The sequence below is a fragment of the Hakea prostrata genome, unplaced genomic scaffold (assembly GCF_041222555.1).
Source record: "Hakea prostrata isolate BN-2017 unplaced genomic scaffold, UWA_Hpros_2 contig_35, whole genome shotgun sequence".
Taxonomy (NCBI): domain Eukaryota; kingdom Viridiplantae; phylum Streptophyta; class Magnoliopsida; order Proteales; family Proteaceae; genus Hakea; species Hakea prostrata.
The window spans coordinates 122,720-146,778 of NW_028291154.1; the positions used below are offsets into that span (position 1 = coordinate 122,720).

Sequence of the window (24,059 nt, forward strand, 5' to 3'; positions counted from 1 at the left end):
TCTTGTATAGTTCTTTCTTTCTTGTGTATATTTTCGTTGCAATTAGGTGCTATTTCTTAACAAGTCTCTTTGTTTCCCTGTGTCCTTGGTTTTGTTCCCTCAATAAATTATATTTTTATAACCACACAGCCAAAAAAAAAAAAAAAAGACCGAATAAAGTTTAGTTAAAATGGCACGAAGTTGCCGAGTAATTTTGTTTCTCCCAAAAAAAAAATGAAGTGAAAAAACAGCATACGGAAACAAGCAAAGAAGTCGCGTCGTCGTTGAATCAATGGCTCATCGTTCTTGATTCGGTAGCAGCTTTTGCACTTTCCTTCTTCGGAACAAAGTAATCACTGCAACTAATCTGCTCTCCTGACGATCGATGGCTGCCTGCAGTGATGTCCCGTCTGCTTCATTCTCATCCTCCGCCTTTTCACGGCCTGATGTGTTCTTGAGTTTTAGAGGAGTGGACACTCGGCACAACTTCACGAGTAAACTCTACGCAGCCCTGGCCTTAAAAGGGATTGAAACATTCAAAGACGATGAGAAAATTAAAATAGGACAGGAGATCGCTGGAGCGCTCGAAAAGGCGATCAAGGAATCCAGATTCGCCATTATCATATTTTCAAGGAACTATGCTAATTCGAGATGGTGTTTAGAAGAACTCGCCCTGATCATGGAACGCTGGGAAAACCATGAGCTCAAGGTCTTTCCAGTTTTCCTCGACGGTTTCGATCCATTGGACGTGCAGTGCCTGGAGGGAAGCTTTGGAGAGCCTTTTGGGTCGCAGGAAGAATACTCCGGCCGAGACACGGCGGAGAGGTGGAGGTCAGCGCTTAAAGCAGCCGGTCAACTCCGCGGCTGGAGTTTAGAAGATGTTCCTGGGTAATTACCTACCACCTACGCGCTTCTTCTTCTTTCTTTCTTGCTTGCTTCTTCATCTTCTTGCTTGCTTGCTTATTCTTCTTTTTTTTTTTTTGCCTTTTCTTTTTTTTTTTAATTTAAATTTTTTTGGGACCTTTTAAGTAGAAAAGACTGTCTTTTTAAGTCCAGCCGAAGTTTAACCTGACTTTACACAAGCTGGTAAACGGGTAATACTCTAATCAAGGACCGAATGATCGTTCTATGTCGCCATGTCGGTGGCTGGCAAAACCACCAACATGGCGACATATCGCGATATGTCGGCCGAAATCAAAGCCTAAGTCGTTGCTCTTTCTATCGATCCTTACCATGGAAACCCCAGTTAGAAGGGCAATTTTCGGTTGCAGGCGTGAGTTTGCAGGAGAGAGAGAACGGTAGAGATCGCAGAGATGAGAGCAGCAAAGAGATCGTAGAGATGAGAGAGCACAAGATTTTTCTTTACATCTCAGACTCCATAATCGTCACTGGTCACCGCCATGGTTTCCATCACCGGTCACCACCATCGTTTTTCCCGTCACCGTCATAGTTTCTTCCCCTCTCTCAGAATCTCTCTTCGATCTGCGGTGTGGTATATGGAGAGACATAACCGACATCTTTTTCCCCTCTCTCTTCGACATTTTAGATATTTTTAAATTTTTGATATTTTCGAAATTTATCGCGATATTTCGACGATAAGTTGTTTGTATCATGTCGCTGGGAGGTATCGTCACCCCAGCGACATGTCGCGGACACACTACCATGACTATAATCCAATTCAAGTAACTAAAGAGACCACGGATTCACATCCTTTATAATTCCTATCTCTTGTAATTACCTGTAATTCCTATATAGAATTGCAACATGTGATAGTTACTCATCCAAACGTCACAATTAAAATCCAACTAAGAATTAAAATCTCTAAAATTTCTCATAATTTTGTCTCTCCTTTTTTATGGAGGCTTAATTTTATGAATTTATTAGATTTAGTTCATAATTGAATTCTAATTTTGACCCTTAGATAATTAACTGCTACACAATTCTAAATAAGAATTATAGAAAATTGCAAAGAGTGAGAATTGTAGAGGATGTGAATCTGCTAGTGACTCCACAATAATTTTATTGGTGGTCTATAGATGTAAATAAATAAATGAATAGAAAGTAAATTCACTTACTCCAATCATTGGGTTTTGTAATATGAAAAGTTTAAAAACTATTTATGAAGGAGTAATATTCATTTGTTTCTAAAATTAACATATCAATAGTTAATTATTTGGTAAAATATAATTATGGCTGGCAAATTTACTTGTTATTTTGTTTTCATAGAGAAGTAATAGAACAGATCATGTAGGCATGTTTAATTAGTAAAGAATAGCTAAATATCAAGACTAAGGCTCTTTTTTTTATCAATTATCATTCTCAATTATGAGGTTTTTTTCATGATTTTAAGTTGTTTAGCATCTATTATCAGTTTTATTTTTATTTAAACTAATAGAAAAACTTCCAAAATTCATAATAAATTTTTTTTGTCTATTATGGATTATGGTGAGAATTTCATTTTCTTCATTTATGCACAAGTTTATTTAAAATTTTATAGTTAAGATGGAGTAAAAATAATCAATACACATTTATTTTTATTTATTTTTTTATAAAAACCATACTTTTTCCTTCTTTTATCACTTGCTCACTATTATTTTCTAACAATTTTTATTTTGACACCAAACTTATTTTTCATTCCACAATTAATTTTCGACAAAATTCACCAAAACCTTTTTTCATTATTTGCCAATAATGAATTCTTCTACTTATTTCTTTTAATAGGCATAATAGAAAATAAGAATTCATACAAAAAAGAGCCTAAGTTAAGATAAGAGTTAGTCCATGGTAAAACATCAGGGTTAAGTTTAGAGCTAGTCCATCACTCCGACTTACATAACCGTAATCAGGAAGGGTCGAGTTTGAAAGAACCCTAGCAAAATAGGACTATTTTATTTGTTCAAAGGGGCTTTATGAAGCCGGAGGCCGGATTGAGATATTAATATGCCTCAGCAAGAATCAAACCCACGAGAACTTCACTAAGAGATGTTGGTTTCAACCACTAAAACAGCTATGTGTTTGCAGCAAAATAGGACTTTGGTTGAATGTTCTTAAGCCTTGGAAGGGGTTGGATAATATTTGGATTTAGAATTCAGGTCCCTGCAATGGTTTAGGGTTGCCTAACGCGCAAAACACTGTTTTTGAAAATGAACGGTCTAAGGTAGGAATTCCGGTTGAGACCGACCGTTCGCAGCACAGTGCATTGCGCAGCTTCCAAGCAACTTCCGACCCCGTCAAGAAGACGTAACTTTGACAAAACAGAACTAAGTGGTTGCGACTCTCCTCTTCCGATCAAAGATCTAAGACGACTCTGCTTCAGATCGATGGCACCTCGCACCTTGATTCCGTGGTTTTTCGCTTCTCCTCGATGGAATTACAGTGTATATTTGAGTTACGAAGAAGGAGAATCAGCTGGGAGTAATTTTGCAAGTAAACTACAGGCTTCACTGGAGAGAGCCAACATCAAAACGTTCAACGACGACGGAAACATGGAAAGAGGAGAGCGTCTCTCTCCGACGCTCGTGAAGGGAATCACAGAATTAAGAATCGCCATCATTATCTATTCCAGGAACTATGCTTCTTCAAGTAGGTGCCTTGAAGAGAATGCCTTGATAATGGAATGCAGAGAAAAGATTGGCCAACATGTAATTCCTGTTTTTCTCATGGGTGTCGATATATCGGACTTAAAGCGTCAAAAGGGGTGTTTTGAAGAGCCTTTTCGCCTACACGAAGAGTTGTTCGAGCCAGAGATGGTGGACAACTGGAGAAGAGCTCTAAGAAAAGCATGTGGACTCCGTGGATTGAGCTTGAAGGACATTCCTGTCCCTGACGGGTAATTACTTCCTTCCTGCCTTTAAAACATTCTTGTTTTTATGACTAAAAGAATCCAGAAATGCTTTGCTAGAGATAAAGACATTAGTGAACTTTTGGCCCCTGCAAAAAAAAGGAGAATAGAGTCGTGGCAGTGAAACTATGTTTGAATTGTAAAATTCGACCATGAATTGACAGCAAAGATAAGGGAAAGGGATTAGTCTATTATGGTAGAAGATTAATAGATACTAGTGTTTCAAAGTTGGGATTTTGCTTGGGAGCAGTTCCTACGTGGCACTGCTCCAAGCAGCGTATGGTGAGGATTAAATCTTGGTCAGATTCATGAATCTTCACCATTCTATTTATCCACATGCAAAATTCATGCACTTAAGTGACTCTGAGGCGGTTTTATAAGGTAAACCAGATGGTGAACGAACCAGCGAACTGACCGAACCGATTCGAACCATGCTTCAAAACCCCCTTTACCTCTCATCTTCCTCTTTCGATCTTGAACGCGACTGCAAGCGACACAGAGATCTGACTACTGAGAGCTTGGAATCTTTGACAGCTTTCAGACGGTTTGACACAGAGGTGCTCAATCAGGTTTATTTCGTTCGTATAGGGGTTTTCTGTATTGCCGACGATCAAAACAATCACTTCTTATACTGTGGGTATATACTCACCTGTGATAATGCAGGGAAGAAATGGAGGTGGGTTTCTTATGTAACTCAGAAATTTATTATTACAATTTTTTTTCTTTGGTTTTACTATCACCTCTTTGTTGTGGGTTTTCTCTCAGGGAAAAGAATGTGGAAGGAGAGAACGATCTGAGGACTGTAGAGTGCCTAAGAGGAAGATTGCTTGTAGAGAGAAGGGCTTCAAGGGTTGCTAAAGAAGAAGCAGAGCTGATGCAGAACAAGGTTTATATCGCCTTTCAATCTTTAGTTTTAATTTGTAGAATTTATGCTGGAATTTGACTATAATTACCAATATAATGCTGCAGCATTTCATTGTTTATTTGATTTGAGTCTTCCTTACTTGATTGGTTCTCTGTCTGCAGTTAATAGAGCTGGAAAGACAACTAAAAGCAGAGATAAAATCAAAGAAGAGAGCAGAAAAGAAGCTGAAATTCTTGACAAAAAAATTGAAATCCCTGAAACTTTCAACGATTCTGCATTGACGACGATCAAAACAATCACTTTCTAGTTGCAATCTAAACCGCAAAAACAAAAAAGAGGAAGATTGAAAGAGAAAATTTAAAAGAAAAATGAGGAGAACCTACAATGTTGGAGAGTTCAGCAGTTGGGATGAAGAACGATTGATTTGTAGGTGGATGGCACCTCTCTCAGTAAAATGCAGCAGAGTCTCTTCGACTTTCCGCCCGAACACAGATGAAATGATCCGGACAGTCATGATTTTGAAAGAGGGAGATTGAAAGAGAAAATCTGAAAGAAAAATGATGAGAAACTGCAATGTTGGGGAGTTCAGGAGTTGGGGTGAAGAACGATTGATTTGCAAGTGGATGGCACCCAGCTTCACTCAGTAAAATGCAGCAGAGTCTCTTCGACTTCCCGCCCGAACACAGATGAAATGATCCGAACAGTCGTGATTTTGAAAGAGAAAATCTGAAAGAAAAATGAGGAGAACCTGCAATGTTGGAGAGTTCAGCAGTTGGGATGAAGAACCATTGATTTGCAGGTGGATGGCACCCAGCCTCGCTTAGTAAAATGTAGCAGAGTCTCTTCGACTTCCGCCAGAACATGAAATGATCCGAACAGTCGTGATTTTGAAAGAGGGAGATTGAAAGAGAAAATCTAAAAGAAAAATGAGGAGAACCTGCAATGTTGGAGAGTTCAGCAGTTGGGATGAAGAACGATTGATTTGCAGAGTCTCTTCGACTTCCCGCCCGAACACAGATGAACTGATCCAAACAGTCTTGATTTTGGTTGGGAGGAAACAGGAAAGAAGATTTTTATTTTTAATATTTCGTTTGGTTTGAACCGAATTGGTCCGGGTTAAAGCAAGTAAACCGAGTGACTACCACTTAATGTTGCACATGGGTAATATCTACAGTGAGGATTTAATGAAAAACCAAGATTTAATCCTCACCGTACGTTGCTTGGAGCAGTGCCACGTAGGAACTGCTCCCAAGCAAAATCCGTTTAAACCAGCCACAACCCTATCTATTCTTCTTCTAATCCTCCACAACCCAAACCATAACTGCCCGGCCCCGTTTTTCTTTGTTTTCCCAGGATTTTGCTTGGGAGCAGTTCCTACGTGGCACTGCTCCAAGCAGCGTATGGTGAGGATTAAATCTTGGTCAGATTCATGAATCTTCACCGTTCTATTTATCCACATGCAAAATTCATGCACTTAAGTGACTCTGAGGCGGTTTTATAAGGTAAACCAGATGGTGAACGAACCAGCGAACTGACCGAACCGATTCGAACCATGCTTCAAAACCCCCTTTACCTCTCATCTTCCTCTTTCGATCTTGAACGCGACTGCAAGCGACACAGAGATCTGACTACTGAGAGCTTGGAATCTTTGACAGCTTTCAGACGGTTTGACACAGAGGTGCTCAATCAGGTTTATTTCTGTTCGTATAGGGGTTTCGTATTGCCGACGATCAAAACAATCACTTCTTAGACTGTGGGTATATACTCACCTGTGATAATGCAGGGAAGAAATGGAGGTGGGTTTCTTATGTAACTCAGAAATTTATTATTACAATTTTTTTTCTTTGGTTTTACTATCACCTCTTTGTTGTGGGTTTTCTCTCAGGGAAAAGAATGTGGAAGGAGAGAACGATCTGAGGACTGTAGAGTGCCTAAGAGGAAGATTGCTTGTAGAGAGAAGGGCTTCAAGGGTTGCTAAAGAAGAAGCAGAGCTGATGCAGAACAAGGTTTATATCGCCTTTCAATCTTTAGTTTTAATTTGTAGAATTTATGCTGGAATTTGACTATAATTACCAATATAATGCTGCAGCATTTCATTGTTTATTTGATTTGAGTCTTCCTTACTTGATTGGTTCTCTGTCTGCAGTTAATAGAGCTGGAAAGACAACTAAAAGCAGAGATAAAATCAAAGAAGAGAGCCGAAAAGAAGCTGAAATTCTTGACAAAAAAATTGAAATCCCTGAAACTTTCAACGATTCTGCATTGACGACGATCAAAACAATCACTTTCTAGTTGCAATCTAAACCGCAAAAACAAAAAAGAGGAAGATTGAAAGAGAAAATTTAAAAGAAAAATGAGGAGAACCTACAATGTTGGAGAGTTCAGCAGTTGGGATGAAGAACGATTGATTTGTAGGTGGATGGCACCTCGCTCAGTAAAATGCAGCAGAGTCTCTTCGACTTTCCGCCCGAACACAGATGAAATGATCCGGACAGTCATGATTTTGAAAGAGGGAGATTGAAAGAGAAAATTTGAAAGAAAAATGATGAGAAACTGCAATGTTGGGGAGTTCAGGAGTTGGGGTGAAGAACGATTGATTTGCAAGTGGATGGCACCCAGCTTCACTCAAGAAATGCAGCAGAGTCTCTTCGACTTCCCGCCCGAACACAGATGAAATGATCCGAACAGTCGTGATTTTGAAAGAGAAAATCTGAAAGAAAAATGAGGAGAACCTGCAATGTTGGAGAGTTCAGCAGTTGGGATGAAGAACCATTGATTTGTAGGTGGATGGCACCCAACCTCGCTTAGTAAAATGCAGCAGAGTCTCTTCGACTTCCGCCAGAACATGAAATGATCCGAACAGTCGTGATTTTGAAAGAGGGAGATTGAAAGAGAAAATCTAAAAGAAAAATGAGGAGAACCTGCAATGTTGGAGAGTTCAGCAGTTGGGATGAAGAACGATTGATTTGCAGAGTCTCTTCGACTTCCCGCCCGAACACAGATGAACTGATCCAAAGAGTCTTGATTTTGGTTGGGAGGAAACAGGAAAGAAGATTTTTATTTTTAATATTTCGTTTGGTTTGAACCGAATTGGTTCGGGTTAAAGCAAGTAAACCGAGTGACTACCACTTAATGTTGCACATGGGTAATATCTACAGTGAGGATTTAATGAAAAACCAAGATTTAATCCTCACCGTACGCTGCTTGGAGCAGTGCCACGTAGGAACTGCTCCCAAGCAAAATCCGGTTTAAACACATTGGGATTTTAAAGATGAAAGGTGGGGAAGGAGAGAGAACGAAAAACAAGCTGCTAAAAGAAAAAGACCCACCTAGGTTGGGTTGCAAACTTGCAATCATCCTCACCATAACTAGAATAGAACATCTTCATTTTAGAACACTAATGTGTTTTTGATTCAGTCTCATGATTCTTATGTCATTGATTCTTAGTCTTGTAAATAAAAAGGACATGTCTCTTAAGTTTTTTGTTTACATCAAGTGATTCATATTGGTTACAAATTTTGTGGATTATAATGGAATGAATGATATGGACAAAGATTATGTTAATTCTTAAATAAGACACCCATATTCCATAAAAGACTGAAAAGACTATAAAGCACCTAATACATGCAACAATTATAAATCTTACGATATGTTCAACCTTGTGAAGAATTAGTGTGTAATGGTGTTTCGTTTGTTGAATATGAGATAGGTTAAAGAACTTGATTTAAATACATTTCATACACGTCTTAGACTTTTTGGTGTATCCATCGAGTACCTAACAAATAAATTTGCAAAGACTTCAATGTATCATTACACAGTTAATGTTATCTCATTACTTGGTAGACATCGAAGAAGGAAAAATTGGCCGGGTTTTGAAACTTGATTCAATAAAGAGCAGTGAGATATGGAAGGACATGGACGCTTTGGTCTTCAACACTTGGGCAATGGTGGGACCAAAGAGAAACTAAACAACTGCGTAAACTTCTGAACATGCCAAATTTCAATTTCAGCACCCTTGATGATAAAAAATTTAAAGAATAATCACATGATTTGCTATTATTAGGTGTCTCTTTACAAAAGTAGTCACTTCATGTTTCAATTAACAAACTAGATTAACTTTAAGTTTACAAGACTAACCACAATAGTGACTATATATCCCCTTTGGATATTTTTACCTTTAAAACTAATATAAGACCGATACATTAGACAACCATGAAAGCAATGAAAAAAAATATGGACAATGGTTGCCTAATAGTGTCCGTAGAGTTAGTTTTAGGGTTAAAAATCTCCAAAAGATGAAAAAATTACTATTTTAGTTAGTATTTGTTGTGGGGAACTAAGGTCCCGAGTCCCCCCCTCGGGAGAGATACACCTCCCTCGGGCTGGTGCATCTCTTCCCTCATAAAGGGTCCCGAGTGCCTCACTCGGGACAGATGCACCCCTTTGGGTTGTCTGTCTGATTTCTTCCTAGGAGAAGGGTCCCGAGTGCCTCACTCGGGACAGATGCACCCCTTTGGGTTGTCTGTCTGATTTCTTCCTAGGAGAAGGGTCCCGAGTGCCTCACTCGGGACAGATGCACCCCTTTGGGCTGTCTGATTTCTTCCTTGAAGAAGGTCCCGAGGTCCTCATTCGGGAGAGACACCTCCCATGTGGGATGGCTCACCTCATCCTTGAAGAAGGTCCCGAGGGCCTCATTCGGGAGAGAAACCTCCCTCTTGGGCAGGCTCATTTCTTCCTTGGAGAAGGGTCCCGAGTGCCACACTTGGAAAAAATATATATCTATATCCAACTCTAGCATTTCTCAGAAGACTCTCTTGACCAAGTCAAGAAGAGTTAGTTACGCATAAACACTGAGCATATCTATTCCGAGAATTGGGGAGGTGAGTCAGCATAACGGCACTATTAGGTTCGACAAAGAAGGAGTCGTTATTCCACTACTCCACTCACTCCTCAGCTATCGATCCGGAACTTAAGGAATCGCCGCCTCCAGGTAACCTCTGTATAAACCCACCTCCTACATGGAGAAAGGTACGAGAACTTTCATCTGAGTACTTACTCATTACGTTCTTGAGAACTCTCTCAAGAACCATTATTGTTGCCTAGGCTGACTTGAGCGTCGGAGGCGGTTCCCCGGCCAAAACTAGGCCGGACCGTTCTTGCTTTCTTTGTGTGTGCAGGCATACCAGTTATTCCAACTTGGTTGGAGAGCTCTTAAGGTGGTCATCCCAATATCCGGCTCTCGAAGAAGTTCTAGACGCAACAAATTGGCGCCCTTCGTGGGAAACATCACAGAAAGTCATGGCGAGACGTACCACACCTCCGGTGACAAGTTCTCAAATTCTCACTCGAGCGAGAGAAAGGGAGACAGAAAACAGACGTGTTGAAGAACAAACTCTCCCTTCTCTAGATCGACAAATTCCTATTCCAGAGGAAGGTCAAGAAGGAGTTCCGGAGAATCCCCCGTTAACTATTCCAACTCCATTTGGAGAAGGCAGTTCGAGTCAACCTCCAATTCCAATGACAGTGGCCGATTTGCAGAATATGCAAAGAGAAGTCCAACAAAAAATGTTGGAACTCCAAGGAGTTGTTCGAGGCTTAGTCCATCAAATCGGGGTACCATCCGGACCCCCCAAAAATTCCCAAGAGGGATGAAGGTGTGAAGCCGTCCGTCAGACTCGGGATAGGCAACGTCCGGTGAATGAAGAAAGGAGAAATCCCAGAATACCAAGACGACCAGCCGAATGAGTTGGAGAAAGATCTCAAGGAGTTCGTATTGAAGAACCACTTCCCCGAGGAGATCGGACGAGGGGAAGTGTTTTCGATCGTTTGGCTGGGCTTAGACAGACTCGGGACTTACCCAGAAGGGAGCGCAGAAATGAAAGAGTTCGGGAACAAGAAGGCGAAAGCCACGGAAGAGTCCATTCTAGATCTAATGACCCGAGAGGGACGGTTAGTCAGTATGGATCTTCTCATGGACCAACTTCCCAATATTCTGATCTCGGAAGTGTTCGGTCTCCTCAAGAGCGTCAAGAGGCTCATGGTCTCGGGAGAAGATTAGATGCCATGGAGAGACGGCTTGATGATCGGGACCTGGATGACGACTATGACGTGGTTGACAGAGAACCCTTCTCAGAAGAAGTTATGAGAGCACCTCTTCCACCGAACTTTATCATGCCGACATTTATTCCCTATGAAGGTAAGTCCAATCCTCGAGAACATATTAGTTATTTTAAATCTGTCATGGCTGTTATTGGCCGAGAAGATGAGCTATTGTGTCGAACCTTCCCGGCATCTCTCAAAGGCCCGGCGATAAAATGGTTTTCTAGCCTACCGCCAAGATCCATCCAAAACTTTCGAGAACTCGGGAGAAAATTTATTGCCCGGTTCCGAAGTTGCATCGGGAGTAAGAAGACAGTAGATAGCCTTTTTGCCATAAGGCAGAAACCGAATGAGTCTGTTCGGGACTATCTTCTTAGATTTGATAAAGTGGCTATTGAAGTTGAAGAATTGGATGATACAGTAGCGTACAATGCGCTATGGAGTGGAATAACCCAAAGACGTTTACTTGAGGTATTGCTCCAAGATAAGCCGAGGACTTATGGAGCACTTCTTAAGAAATGCCAAAAGCAAGCAACGGTTGCAGAAGTTATCGAAGCCCGAGAAGAGTCCACAAGAGGGATGAAGGAAAAGAAGAATTATGGAGAAAGAGGTCAGAATTCAAATGCTCAGGCGAAAGATGATAAAAAGGGAGGTTGGAAAGAAAGATTCGCCAATGGGGACTTTACACCTCTTAATACTAAGAGGTCCAGAAATTTGTTACAGATCAGAGATAAAGAAAACTTGAAATGGCCGGGTAAGATAAGAGCCCAACCCGAAGATAGGAATATGATGAAATATTGCCGCTTTCACAAAGACTACAGCCACCATACGGATGAGTGCAGAAATCTCAAGGTCGAGATCGAGAAACTCATCCAAGCAGGGCATCTTGAAAAATATCTTCAGAAGAGCCGACAAGATCGAGAGAAGTCCCCACCTAGATCAACAAAAAGACTCAGATCCAAAAGTCCCGAGAGGGTAGATAAGAATCCCGAGAAGAAACCCGACACTCGGGAATTTTCCCCCATTTACATTGTTTTGGGAAATCCAACGGAAGAATCCATTAAGAAGGCGAAGCAAAAGGCACGGTTCGTTGGATCGATGCAGTTGCCGAGAAAACGAAGAAATGACTTATGCCCAGATCCAATAACCTTCACCGACGAAGATCTCAAGGGCGTCACTTCTCACGACGATGCTATAGTTATCAAAGTGAAGTTGGCAAATCGTGAAGTTCACCGAGTTCTTGTGGACACGGGATCTTCCGCCAACTTACTATCTTATGAAGCATTTAAGAAATTGAAGTTTGAGGACGAGATGATGACTCCATGCGGGACTTACTTATATGGGTTCGCCGGGTCGTCCACCATATCCGAAGGGACCATCCAATTGGATCTAAGGATCGGGACCTCCCCTCGGGATGCAGTCGTCCAAGCAACATTCATGGTGGTTCGGGACCTTTCAGCTTACAACGTCTTACTCGGGAGGCCAACTCTCAATGCCTTAGGGGCGGTGGTTTCTCCAACACATATGAAGTTGAAGTTTCCAACCACAGCGGGAGTCGGGGAGTGCTCTTCTGATCAGCGACTCTCCAGACAATGTTATGTGAATTATCTTAAGAAAGTCAAAAAGGCCGAGAGATCGGGCAATACAATGAGTATTGAAATTCGGGATGACCGGGATGAAGAAGCTATGCAAAGAGCCGAACCAGTCGAAAAACTTGAGCGAATTCAACTTCATCCGGATCTTCCCGAGAGAGGGACTATGATCGGTTCGGAACAACCTAAAGAATTCAAGGAAGAATTGATCGAGTTTCTCCGGAACAACCTAGATGTATTCGCATGGTCGGTCGAAGATATGCCCGGAATAGATCGAAGAGTTGCAGAACATAGCTTATGGATCAGGGACGATGCAATTCCAATGATCCAAAAAAGAAGGAATTTTTCGCTCGAGAAACATGCTGCCATCAGAACCGAAGTGGAGAAACTAGAGCAATCGGGTTTCATAAAACCAATAGAATGCCCAACTTGGTTGGCGAATGTAGTAATGGTGAAGAAAGCTAATGGCAAATGGAGAATGTGTACGGATTACACAGATTTGAATAAGGCATGCCCCAAGGATTGCTATCCACTTCCCCGGATCGACCTTTTGATCGACGCCACAGCATGACATGAAGTATTGAGCTTCATGGATGCTTACTCGGGATACAATCAGATTATGATGAATCCCAAGGACGAAAGGGATACGGCCTTCATGACGGATCGAGAAAGTTACTTTTATAAAGTAATGCCCTTCGGATTGAAGAATGCTGGGGCCACTTATCAAAGAATGGGAAACAAAGTCTTCAAAGACCAAATAGGAAGAAATATGGAAGTATATGTGGATGATATGCTCATAAAGAGTATCGTCCGAAGAAGTCATCTGGAAGATCTTGAAGAAGTCTTTGATACTTTGAGAACATACCAGATGAGGCTAAATCCGGAGAAATGTGCTTTTGGAGTTTCTTCCGGAAAATTCCTTGGGTTTATGGTATCCCAACGAGGAATTGAGGCAAACCCGGAGAAAATCAAAGCCTTGCTCGAGATGGAGTCACCAAGGACGGTTAAAGACATCCAATGCCTAACTGGAAGAGTAGCAGCCTTAAACAGATTTATCTCACGATCGGGTGAGAAATGTTTGCCTTTCTTCAAAGCTCTTAAAGAGCTCGAGAAGGCAAAGGATACCTTATGGACCGATGAATGTCAGAAAGCGTTCGAGAAGTTGAAGGAGAAGCTCGGGACTCCACCTCTCTTAGCCCGACCTTCAACGGGAGAACAATTATTCACATACTTAGCCATTTCTCTAGCGGCAGTAAGCGCGGTCTTAGTAAAAGAAGAAGGTACTTCACAAAACCCTATCTATTTCATAAGTCATGTTTTAATAGATGCCAAGACACGATATCCGGATGTGGATAAACAAGCCTTAGCACTTGTAATCGCATCTCGGAAACTCAGACCATACTTCCAAGCTCATCCAATTGTAGTCTTGACCAACTTCCCGTTGAAGAAAATACTACAGAAACCAGACTTAGCCGGAAGAATGGTCACATGGGCTATTGAGTTAAGCGAATATCAAATTGAGTACAGAACTCGTCCAGCCATAAAGGGACAAGTTCTGGCCGACTTTATTCTTGAGAATAGCATGCCTAGTTCGGGAGTTGAAAATTCACCCGGTCCAGAGTTATGGACTTTGCATGTTGATGGCTCGAGCAACTCTTCGGGGAGTGGAGCAGGGCTAATGCTTATCAGCCCGGATGGATTCACTATTCATTATGCTTTAAGATTCAACTTCAAAGCCTCTAATAATGAGGCCGAGTATGAAGCCCTACTAGCAGGACTAAGACTTGCCCGAGCCCTAAGAGTCCGAGAATTGGAAGTCCGAAGCGACTCTCAGTTGATCGTGAATCAAGTTCGTGGCGTGTACGAGGCAAAGGAAACAAGAATGGCAAATTACTTAGCCAAAATTGATGATTGTTGCCATTATTTCGATCATCTTGAAATAAAGCAAATTCTGAGAAAGGAAAATGAAGTAGCAGATGAGTTATCCAAGTTGGCTTTATCCAAATATTCGACCTTAGGCTCAGCCGTTTATATTGAATAGTTAGAAATTCCTAGCATTCGGGAGGCCGAGGCGATGGATATTGAAGAAGAGCTTAGTTGGATGAACCCAATTATAGCATATTTGAAGAACGATATCCTCCCAGAAGACGTCAAGGAAGCTAAGGCAGTTAAAAATCAAGCAGCGAAGTTCACCATTATTGAAGAACAGCTTTATAAAAGATCAGTCACATAGCCTCTTCTAAAGTGTGTTGGCCCTTCTCAAGCCCAATATGCCTTAGCCGTGGTACATGAAGGAATATGTGGAGCACATTTGGGAGGTCGGGCTTTGGCCCATAAAATAATACGCCAAGGCCTTTATTGGCCAAACATTCAATAAGATGCCGCGGACTATGTCAGAAAATGCAAACAATGTCAACTTCATGCATCTGTTCCGAAGACTCCGGTTGTCCCTCTTACATCTGTCTCCAGTCCGATTCCCTTCGCCATGTGGGGAATGGATCTGGTGGGAAAGCTCCCTAAGGCCGCCAACAATAGACAATATTTGGTTGTGGCAATCGACTATTTCACTAAGTGGGTGGAAGCCGAACCTCTCTCATCCATTACTGAGAAACAAATGGAGAAGTTCTTTTAAGAAAGGATCATCTATAGATTTGGAATCCCAAAGATCCTTGTAACCGACAATGGAAAGCAATTTGTCAGAGCTGGCTTCAAGAATTTTTGTGAAAGATATCACATCGAACATAGGACTTCATCTGTGGCGTATCCACAGAGCAATGGGCAAGTTGAGATAACTAATCGTACGCTTTTGGATGGAATAAAAAAGTGTCTGGAGACCAGTCGGACCAAATGGGTTGAAGAACTACCAAGTGTCCTTTGGTCATATCGCACCACGGCCAGAACTCCTACGGGAGAAACACCTTTTCGGCTAGCCTACGGCACAGAAGCACTTGTCCCAGTAGAGGTATTGGCAGAATCAAAGAGATATATAGACTTCAATGAAGAAGCAAACGAAGAAGGCTTGAAGAGCAATCTTGATCTAATAGACGAAGTGCGGAGTATGTCAGAATACCGGAATCAAAGATATCAGAACCGAGTAGCTGGATACTTCAATGCTCGGGTAAAAAATAGAAGACATCATGCGGGTGACTTAGTGCTCCGCAAAGTTGCAGCATCCGACCCAAGAAATCAAGGCAAGCTCTCACCCACATGGGAAGGGCCATATCTCGTCGAACAAGAGACAAAACCAGGGACATACAAGCTAAAAAGCTTAGCCACGGGCGAGACAGTTGATCGAACTTGGAATTCCATGAATCTTCGAAAATTCTATCAGTAGAGTTAGTCCAGATATGTAGCATTTGCAACCAAGTCGAAAGACCATTTGATTCTCAATAAAGTCTATGTCTCAATTTTTTGACATCCTTTTTCTTGAAAAGAAAGTTATAGCGAAGAAGACGCGAGCATTTCTTCACGAGAGCCCAAAAGCTTTCTTACGAAGAGCCCAGGAGAATTCTTGATAAGCTTAAGAACCCAGGAGCGCTCTTCAAGTCAACGAAGAACCTAAGATAGTTCAAAGGCGTTACACTCGGGACCTCACTCGGGTAGCCACTCGGGAGAAATCCCCCACCTCTTATGAAAGTCCAATGTAGACTCTCATAAGATGGAATTATTCAAAGGCGTTACACTCGGGACCTCACTCGGGTAGCCACTCGGGAGAAATCCCCCACCTCTTATGAAAGTCCAAGATAGACTCTCATAAGATGGAATTATTCAAAGGCGTTACACTCGGGACCTCACTCGGGTAGCCACTCGGGAGAAATCCCCCACCTCTTATGAAAGTCCAATGCAGACTCTCATAAGATGGAATTATTCAAAGGCGTTACACTCGGGAACTCACTCAAGTAGCCATTCGGGAGAATTTCCCTACCTCTTGTGAAAGTCCAATGCAGACTCTCATAAGATGGAATTATTCAAAGGCGTTACACCGACCGGACCTCACCGGGTAGCCACCCGGGAGAAATCCCCACCTCTTATGAAAGTCCAAGCAGCAGACTCATAAGATGGAACTATTCAAAGGCGTTACACTCGGGACCTCACTCGGGTAGCCACTCGGGAGAAATCCCCACCTCTTATGAAAGTCCAAGACCTCATAAGATGGAATTATTCAAAGGCGTACACTCGGGAACTCACCGGGTAGCCATTCGGAGAATTTCCCTACCTCTTGTGAAAGTCCAATGCAGACCTCATAAGATGGAATTATTCAAAGGCGTTACACTCGGGAACTCACTCGGGTAGCCACTCGGGAGAAATCCCTCACCTCTTATGAAGTCCAAGTGAGGCTTTCATAAGATGGAATTATTCAATGGCGTTACACTCGGGACCTCACTCGGGTAGCCACTCGGGAGCATTTCCCCACCTCTTGTGAAAGTCCAAGTGAGACTCTCATAAGATGGAATAATTCAATGGCGTTACACTCGGGACCTCACTCGGGTAGCCACTCGGGAGCATTTCCCCACCTCTTGTGAAAGTCCAAGTGAGACTCTCATGAGATGGAATTTTTTCTAAGGCGTCACACTCGGGACCTCACTCGGGTAGCCATTCGGGAGCATTTCCCCACCTCTTGTGAAAGTCCAAGTGAGACTCTCATGAGATGGAATTTTTTGGATGAGATACATTACTCTCCAAGACCTTCATTCGGGACCATATTCGGGACCATCTGTAATAAAGGCTCGTGAGAAATCAAAACATAATCAACCCTAAGGCATTACTCTAGGGGAATGATCTGGGAAGACACTCGGGACCAGTCAACAAAGAAGTTTAATGCCTCAGTTTGAAGAAAACAACTACAAGTTAAGTTACTATTCAAAACATTTGGCCACAAGGACCAATATTACAGAAAGCGCAAAGTTGCGCAAAATTCAACACTGTTTATGAAATTCCAAAAAGCAAGAGCAAAAGTTCAAAGTCTTCAAAGTTTCTCAGAAACGGAAGCAAGAAAAGGTTGAAGTTTTTCAATTCTCAGGAGGATTCCCAAATTCGGGAAGATTGTCTTCACCAGGCCCATCGCCACCAGGAGTTTCTTTCTCAAGACTCCCTCCAGAGCCCACCTCTTGATCGTCATCAACATAGAGAAAAGGATCGGGAGGGCTGAAAGGTTCTTGGCATTCAATCCCTTCGGGTACGGCTCTTTCAAGAGTCTCATAAACTCTACCGTCTAGCATTCCACCTAATTCCTTCGGGTTAGGAATATCTACCCGTCGGAGAACGGCAGTAAAAGCATCATTAAGCCCGAGGCGGTAGGTAGAAGCAGAGAGAGCCACCTGGAGTTTCTTGAACTAAGAAGTGCCGAGGTAAGAAGTGATGATCTCTTTCTGGACAACCTCGGGCACCTCATCGGCACTGACGGGAAGTTTACCAGCTCGGACTTCTTCACGAAGCTGCATGGAAATAGTCTCCATCTCAGCTTTCTCGCGCTTCAACTTCTCCATTTCTTGAAGGGCCTCTTCCAAATTTTCCTTGGCCTCAGAAAGTTCCTCCTTAAGAGCTGTCTTGCTTCTGGACATCTCCTTCAGTTTCAAGCTCCTCTCTTCGTCTCGTTTCTTCAGAGACCCAATAGTCTTGATAGACTCAGAGAGGTCGGCGACGCTTCGTTCCTGATCTGCCTTCAGCTCTCGAAGCTGATCCTTCAAATGCTCAGAACGAATCATGCACTCGCCCATGTAATGCGCCCCTCCAGAGAAGAACCTGGAGAAAATACGGAATACCATGTTACAAAAATCACTTGGAGAACTATAAAGGACTAAGGACGGAGAATTACCTGTAGGCGTTGGCATAGAATTTGTCATATGGAAGATCCTTCAGATGCTTTCGGTCCGAAGGGATCATCCCCTCAAGAAGCCAAGACCTGGCAGCATTTGAGTCCCCCAGCACTGTGTCGGATGAGGTCAGATCCCATCCGGGAACGAAAATAGGGGACTTTCGGGAGTCCTCCTCTGCAGCCTTCTCACTCTCCCAAGGCCTCTTCAAAGGCCTGCCCGAGCGGCTGGATGGAGACGCTTGGGGAACACTTATCTCTGGAGGCCCTCCTCCCAGAGAGGAACTCTTCCTAGCAGTCTTCTTCCCCGAAGGCTTGGACGAGCCAGGAGCGCCGAGAGCCTGGACGGCGGGACTAGTTTTTGTAGCACTACCTTTCTTCACTGGCTTTCGGGCGAAAGCTTCCTTGATATTCCCAGTGGTAAGTGCCCGAAGAGCGTCGATGTCCAATTTGCTAGACACTGCGACAACAAACGAAGAAAGTCAGAAAGTGCAAAGATAAGAAAAATATACAAAATTGAAGAATATCAATGAAGAAGGGGCTCACCCAGAGAAAAGCCCCACAACTGAAGAGCCGACGGATACTCAGATAAATATCCGTGAACTGCGGCTGAATCTCTGCCAACTTGGATGATCTTTTCTAAAGCCGCTTCTTCGACGGCGGATAACTCAATGAGATTATTGAGTTCTTTAAGATCAGACTTAGATTTCTTCACAAAAGTAGTTGGGAATGGCGGCGGGACCGGGGCTGGCAGAAGAAAAAGTGATGTCTCCACCCTTTGGTGGAGGTAGGCATAGATCCCGGCAAAATGATGTTGCCTGACCAGTCCACAGCGTCGGTTGCCCGACGAAGAAGAGAGAGCCAACCCCCTTTTGATTGACTCTTAACTTCAAAGAAATGCTGAAGAAGGGGGAATGTTGGTTTGACTCCAACATTATGACAGAAACCAACAAAGCAGGAAACACTTCTTCAACTATTTGGAATAAGGTTGGAGGGAGAAATTCTGTAATGAACGAGAAGGTCTTCAATAATTTTCTGAATTGGAAGGCGAAGACCTCCTAAGAAAGCATCATAATAAATGGAGAAAGCCCCATTCGGGGGCTCTCCAACTCGACTAGAGGAAGACGAGAGCTGGAAGAGATAACTCTTTGGAATTTCGCAGAAATCCCTTAGACGCTTGAGATGATCTGGGTTGAGATCTCCGGGATAGAATTCTGGACCCGAAGACTTGAGATTATAGTCAATGTGAGAAGGCGTCTTGGGTTTGTTCCTTTCTTCGAGAGCTGCCTCTTCGGAAAGCAACTCAGAAAGAATAAAAGGTGGCTAGCGATTGCGGCAATCCCGAGGACGAGAAAGGGGTGGGCGAGGCGAATAATGTCTCTGACTCACTCGGAATTTACCAGGAGATTGGTTAATACTATCAACCTCCTGCTCATCCGAAGAATTCACAGAAGGACCAAGGTTGACTAAGTCTGTTCCTAAATCGGAGCATAGAGGTTCTTGGTCAAGAGGGTTGTCCCTGGCTAAGTCAGCAGTTGCTCTCACAATACGAGAGTCAGAAGAACCTGAGAAAGCATTTTCACTGGAATAATGCATGGATTGGGTTCGGGAAAACGACTCGGGACTGGAGATCTCAGCAGTCGAGACCTCCAGTCGGGAGGGGGCTCGGGCTATTTCCTCGCCTTTTCTTAAATTATCCATAATGCAGAAATGACAAAGGAAAGAAATGAAGAAAAGTTAGAGAAAACTTACTGGTTTGAAGATTGGAATAGCGAGTTGGAGAAAGCAAGCAACGCAGTCAGGGGACTTCAGAGGGAATTTGCAAGCAAAAAATTGAAAATGAGGATTGAACCTCTATTTATAGTGAGGAGGAGGAGGAGGAAGATGAAGAGACACATCCAACGGCTGTGAATCAAGCAAAGCGACGGTTGAGATCTGGCACATGAAAGGTCGCGATCCAACGACCAACGATGAACAGACACAACGGTCGAGATTGAGGGACTCAAGATCTCAATCAAATGGCCCATGATCGAGTAAATCAACGGCTGAGAAAACATGACCATTCGCATATCAGAAGCAGCAGTAAATGTGAATTAGTACGATGGTTGGGAGTTACGAAGGCCTTGGAGAAATAATGGCTATCATTCAAGACGACGTCTTAAAGTCTCTCCAAGAAGAAAGGAAATTTTCTAAGAAGCCTGGGAGTAACATTCCATACGTTCGAGAAGTCAATCGCACGGAATGGGGGGCTCTATTGTGGGGAACTAAGGTCCCGAGTCCCCCCCTCGGGAGAGATACACCTCCCTCGGGCTGGTGCATCTCTTCCCTCATAAAGGTCCCGAGTGCCTCACTCGGGACAGATGCACCCCTTTGGGTTGTCTGTCTGATTTCTTCCTTGGAGAAGGGTCCCGAGTGCCTCACTCGGGACAGATGCACCCCTTTGGGCTGTCTGATTTCTTCCTTGAAGAAGGTCCCGAGGTCCTCATTCGGGAGAGACACCTCCCATGTGGGATGGCTCACCTCATCTTTGAAGAAGGTCCCGAGGGCCTCATTCGGGAGAGAAACCTCCCTCTTGGGCAGGCTCATTTCTTCCTTGGAGAAGGGTCCCGAGTGCCACACTTGGGAAAAATATATATCTATATCCAACTCTAGCATTTCTCAGAAGACTCTCTTGACCAAGTCAAGAAGAGTTAGTTACGCATAAACACTCAGCATATCTATTTCGAGAATTGGGGAGGTGAGTCAGCATAACGGCACTATCAGGTGCGACAAAGAAGGAGCCGTTATTCCACTACTCCACTCACTCCTCAGCTATCGATCCGGAACTTAAGGAATCGCCGCCTCCAGGTAACCTCTATATAAACCCACCTCCTACATGGAGAAAGGTACGAGAACTTTCATCTGAGTACTTACTCATTACGTTCTTGAGAACTCTCTCAAGAGCCATTATTGTTGCCTAGGCTGACTTGAGCGTCGGAGGCGGTTCCCCGGCCAAAACTAGGCTGGACCGTTCTGGCTTTCTTTGTGTGTGCAGGCATCCCAGTTATTCCAACTTGGTTGAAGAGCTCTTAAGGTGGTCATCCCAATATCCGGCTCTCGAAGAAGTTCTAGACGCAACAGTATTGTAAACTCAAAGTCAACTTTTTTTTTTTTGGTGGGGGTTTTTTTTTAAAAAAAAATATAAAAATAGGCTAATATAATTTTTTTTTCTTTTTTTTTTTGATTTTTGTGGGTTTTTTTTGTTGGGGTGGGGGGGGGTTTGTTTGTGGGGGGGGGGGGGGGGGGTGATGTGGGTGGGGGTGGGGTGGGTGTGGGGGGGGGGGGGGTAGGGGGGGTGGGGTTGGGTGTGTGGGGGGGGGTGGGGGCGGCCCATACCAAAGTGTTTTTCCAGGGAATTTCTCCATCCCATTACGAAGTAAACATGTAAATTCAAACCAGTTTTGTCCATCCCAAACCATCTTAGTGTATTATTTGCTTGCTTTTGAAAATTTTCTACTTCCATGTCCTGTTTGCATGTTTTAGTGGCATAGAGTAGAATCAGCCAGGAGCAATGAACTATTTTAGGCAAACTGAACCTCTCACTGGATCAACGAACCCGGGTGGTTCGCCGGAAGCAAACATAGTATTGAACCAAGTATTGAGTAAACTGTCAAAACCGGTTTATTTTCTTAACATCACAACTGAGAAAGGAAAGGATGGACATCCAAGCAGTTATAATGGCTTTAAGCATATGGACTGTACTCACTGGTGTGTTGCTGGAGTTCCTGATACTTGGAACCAGCTTCTATATGCAACTCTCATAACTTAATGGAGAAGAAACAAGGATAGATTGATTCCCAAAGCCTTGGAATAAGGTTAGGGTTTTGCAAGATGTATAAGGTTGATAAAATTGACTTATTGATGCCTTGTCCTTAAGAAAAAATTCTCTGTATTAGTAATTTATTTCATATTTAAGACCTGTAAGACGATTATATTGAGTAAAACAGATTACATGCAATGCCAATCCTAATTTTCAATCCTTCTCCCAATTTTGTGTAACTAAAACATGGGTTCACATCCTCCACAATTCTCACTCCTACAATTCTTATTAAGGATTGTGACACATGGCAATTGATTATCCAAAGGTCATGATTAGAACCCAACTAAGAATTGAATCTAATAAATCCTTTATTTTCTCCCAATTTTGTGTCTTCTCTTTTCTCAAAACTAAAATTTAGGGATTTATAAGGTTCAATTCTTAGTTGGATTCTAATCATGACCCTTAGATAATTAACTGCCAGTCACGTGTCACAATCTTAAATAGGAATTACAGGGAATTGTAAGAGATGAGAACCCTAGAGGATGTGAACCCATGTTTTAGTTGTTGTATTATTTTTAATATAATAAAATATGTTTCATTTTATTGGATTTGTAAGTGCGAAAAACTTTTCTTTATTTATTTTAGGAAAGTGTATTATTATATAGTCCCACATTGGAAACCGAGGTGTCGGAATCCAGGTTAATTAATAGGTACCACCTATTAACTCTAACTTATAATAATGAGACACGCCAATGTGTGTGCAGTGTATGAGTGAGGACGGTATACCGTCCGAGCGCACGCACGCACGCACGGCGTGGGCTGTGGGCGTTTGTGGCGATCGAGCCACGTCATCAAAATAAAAATCAACGGCTGAGATTTAAACAATGAAAGGTTATTGTAAATATGGATTTTCTTTCTCACACTTTAATCCTCAAAGTTTTACTAATTTACCATAACAGGTCCTTCATTCACCTGATACCCAAACCCTTTCTCTTTCGTTTTTTCTTCCCCACACCACACCGACGCTGTGATTTTGGAAGCACAATTCCGAGAAATCAAGCACTCCGGTGACATAACCCCACCATTGAAGGTCAGCACTCGTCGGCGATTCATCGTCTTCAAGAATGGTCCCTTTCATCGTCGGCGATTCATCGTTTTTTTTTTCTTTTCCTCTTTTTAAATCCCCGCAAAAGCTACTATAATCCATCACCTCGGCCAATAATCATGATATCAGACCAATCACACGTTGAAGACCTTGGATTTCGCTGAAGCTAGAGCCAGTCCATTTAGCTAATTTTAGATCTTCAGTATTTCCTTAAGGTATATTTACTTTGCAAGTCACTGATGAAGCATATATGGATATCTGAGGCTATACAGAACCCATAGCTTGTCTGATGCAAAGGGACAAATGACGTCAAATTACCTCAGAAATAGCTTGAAATTTTATCTGATAAAGAAAAAAATTTGATTTTACTGGTTGCAGTCTTGCAGAATACAACAACAATTAGCCATGGTCTAAACCCCAAGAGATCAATTGAATTGAAAGTGCCTGTTCCCACATATGGCCAACTTAAATGCTCATCAAAACCCATTTACATTTACGCAGGAAAATTATATTTACAACTGGAGAGCTTGTGGATTACAACAGGAAGAAACTGTATTCAAGTAACTAGTACAATGGAAAGGGACCATTCTTGAAGATGATGAATCCCCAACGATTGCTGACCTTCAACGGTGGGGTTCCGGAGTGCCCTGATTTCTCGGAATCGTGCTTCCAAAATCACAGCGTCGGTGTGGGGAAGAAAAAACGAGAGAGAGGGTTTGGGTATCGGGTGAATGAAGGACCTGTTATTGTAAATTGGTAAAACTTTAAGGATTAAAGTGTGAAAAAGAAAATCAATATTTACAATCACCTTTTATTGTTTAAATCTCAACCATTGATTTTCATTTTGATGTTGTGGCTCAATCAGAGCCGTCGGCAGCAATCAGCAGCTGCTGCCGCAAATAAAAATCCACATAGAGGTGCACCCATACGAATAGAGTCATGAACTGTTCAATAGAGGCACCTTAAT

General features: G+C 42.6%; 1 protein-coding gene and 1 pseudogene across 1 annotated transcript; both read left to right on the plus strand.

Moving 5' to 3' along the window:
- Window positions 1-364: 364 nt before the first annotated feature.
- Window positions 365-871, plus strand: LOC148999137 (toll/interleukin-1 receptor-like protein pseudogene; annotated as a pseudogene).
- A 2,428-nt stretch (window positions 872-3,299) lies between these two features.
- On the plus strand, window positions 3,300-3,812 carry LOC148999138 (toll/interleukin-1 receptor-like protein). The gene has a single exon (XM_089141436.1). The coding sequence runs from the start codon at window positions 3,300-3,302 to the stop codon at window positions 3,810-3,812; it is 513 nt and encodes a 170-aa protein (XP_088997562.1).
- Window positions 3,813-24,059: the final 20,247 nt, after the last annotated feature.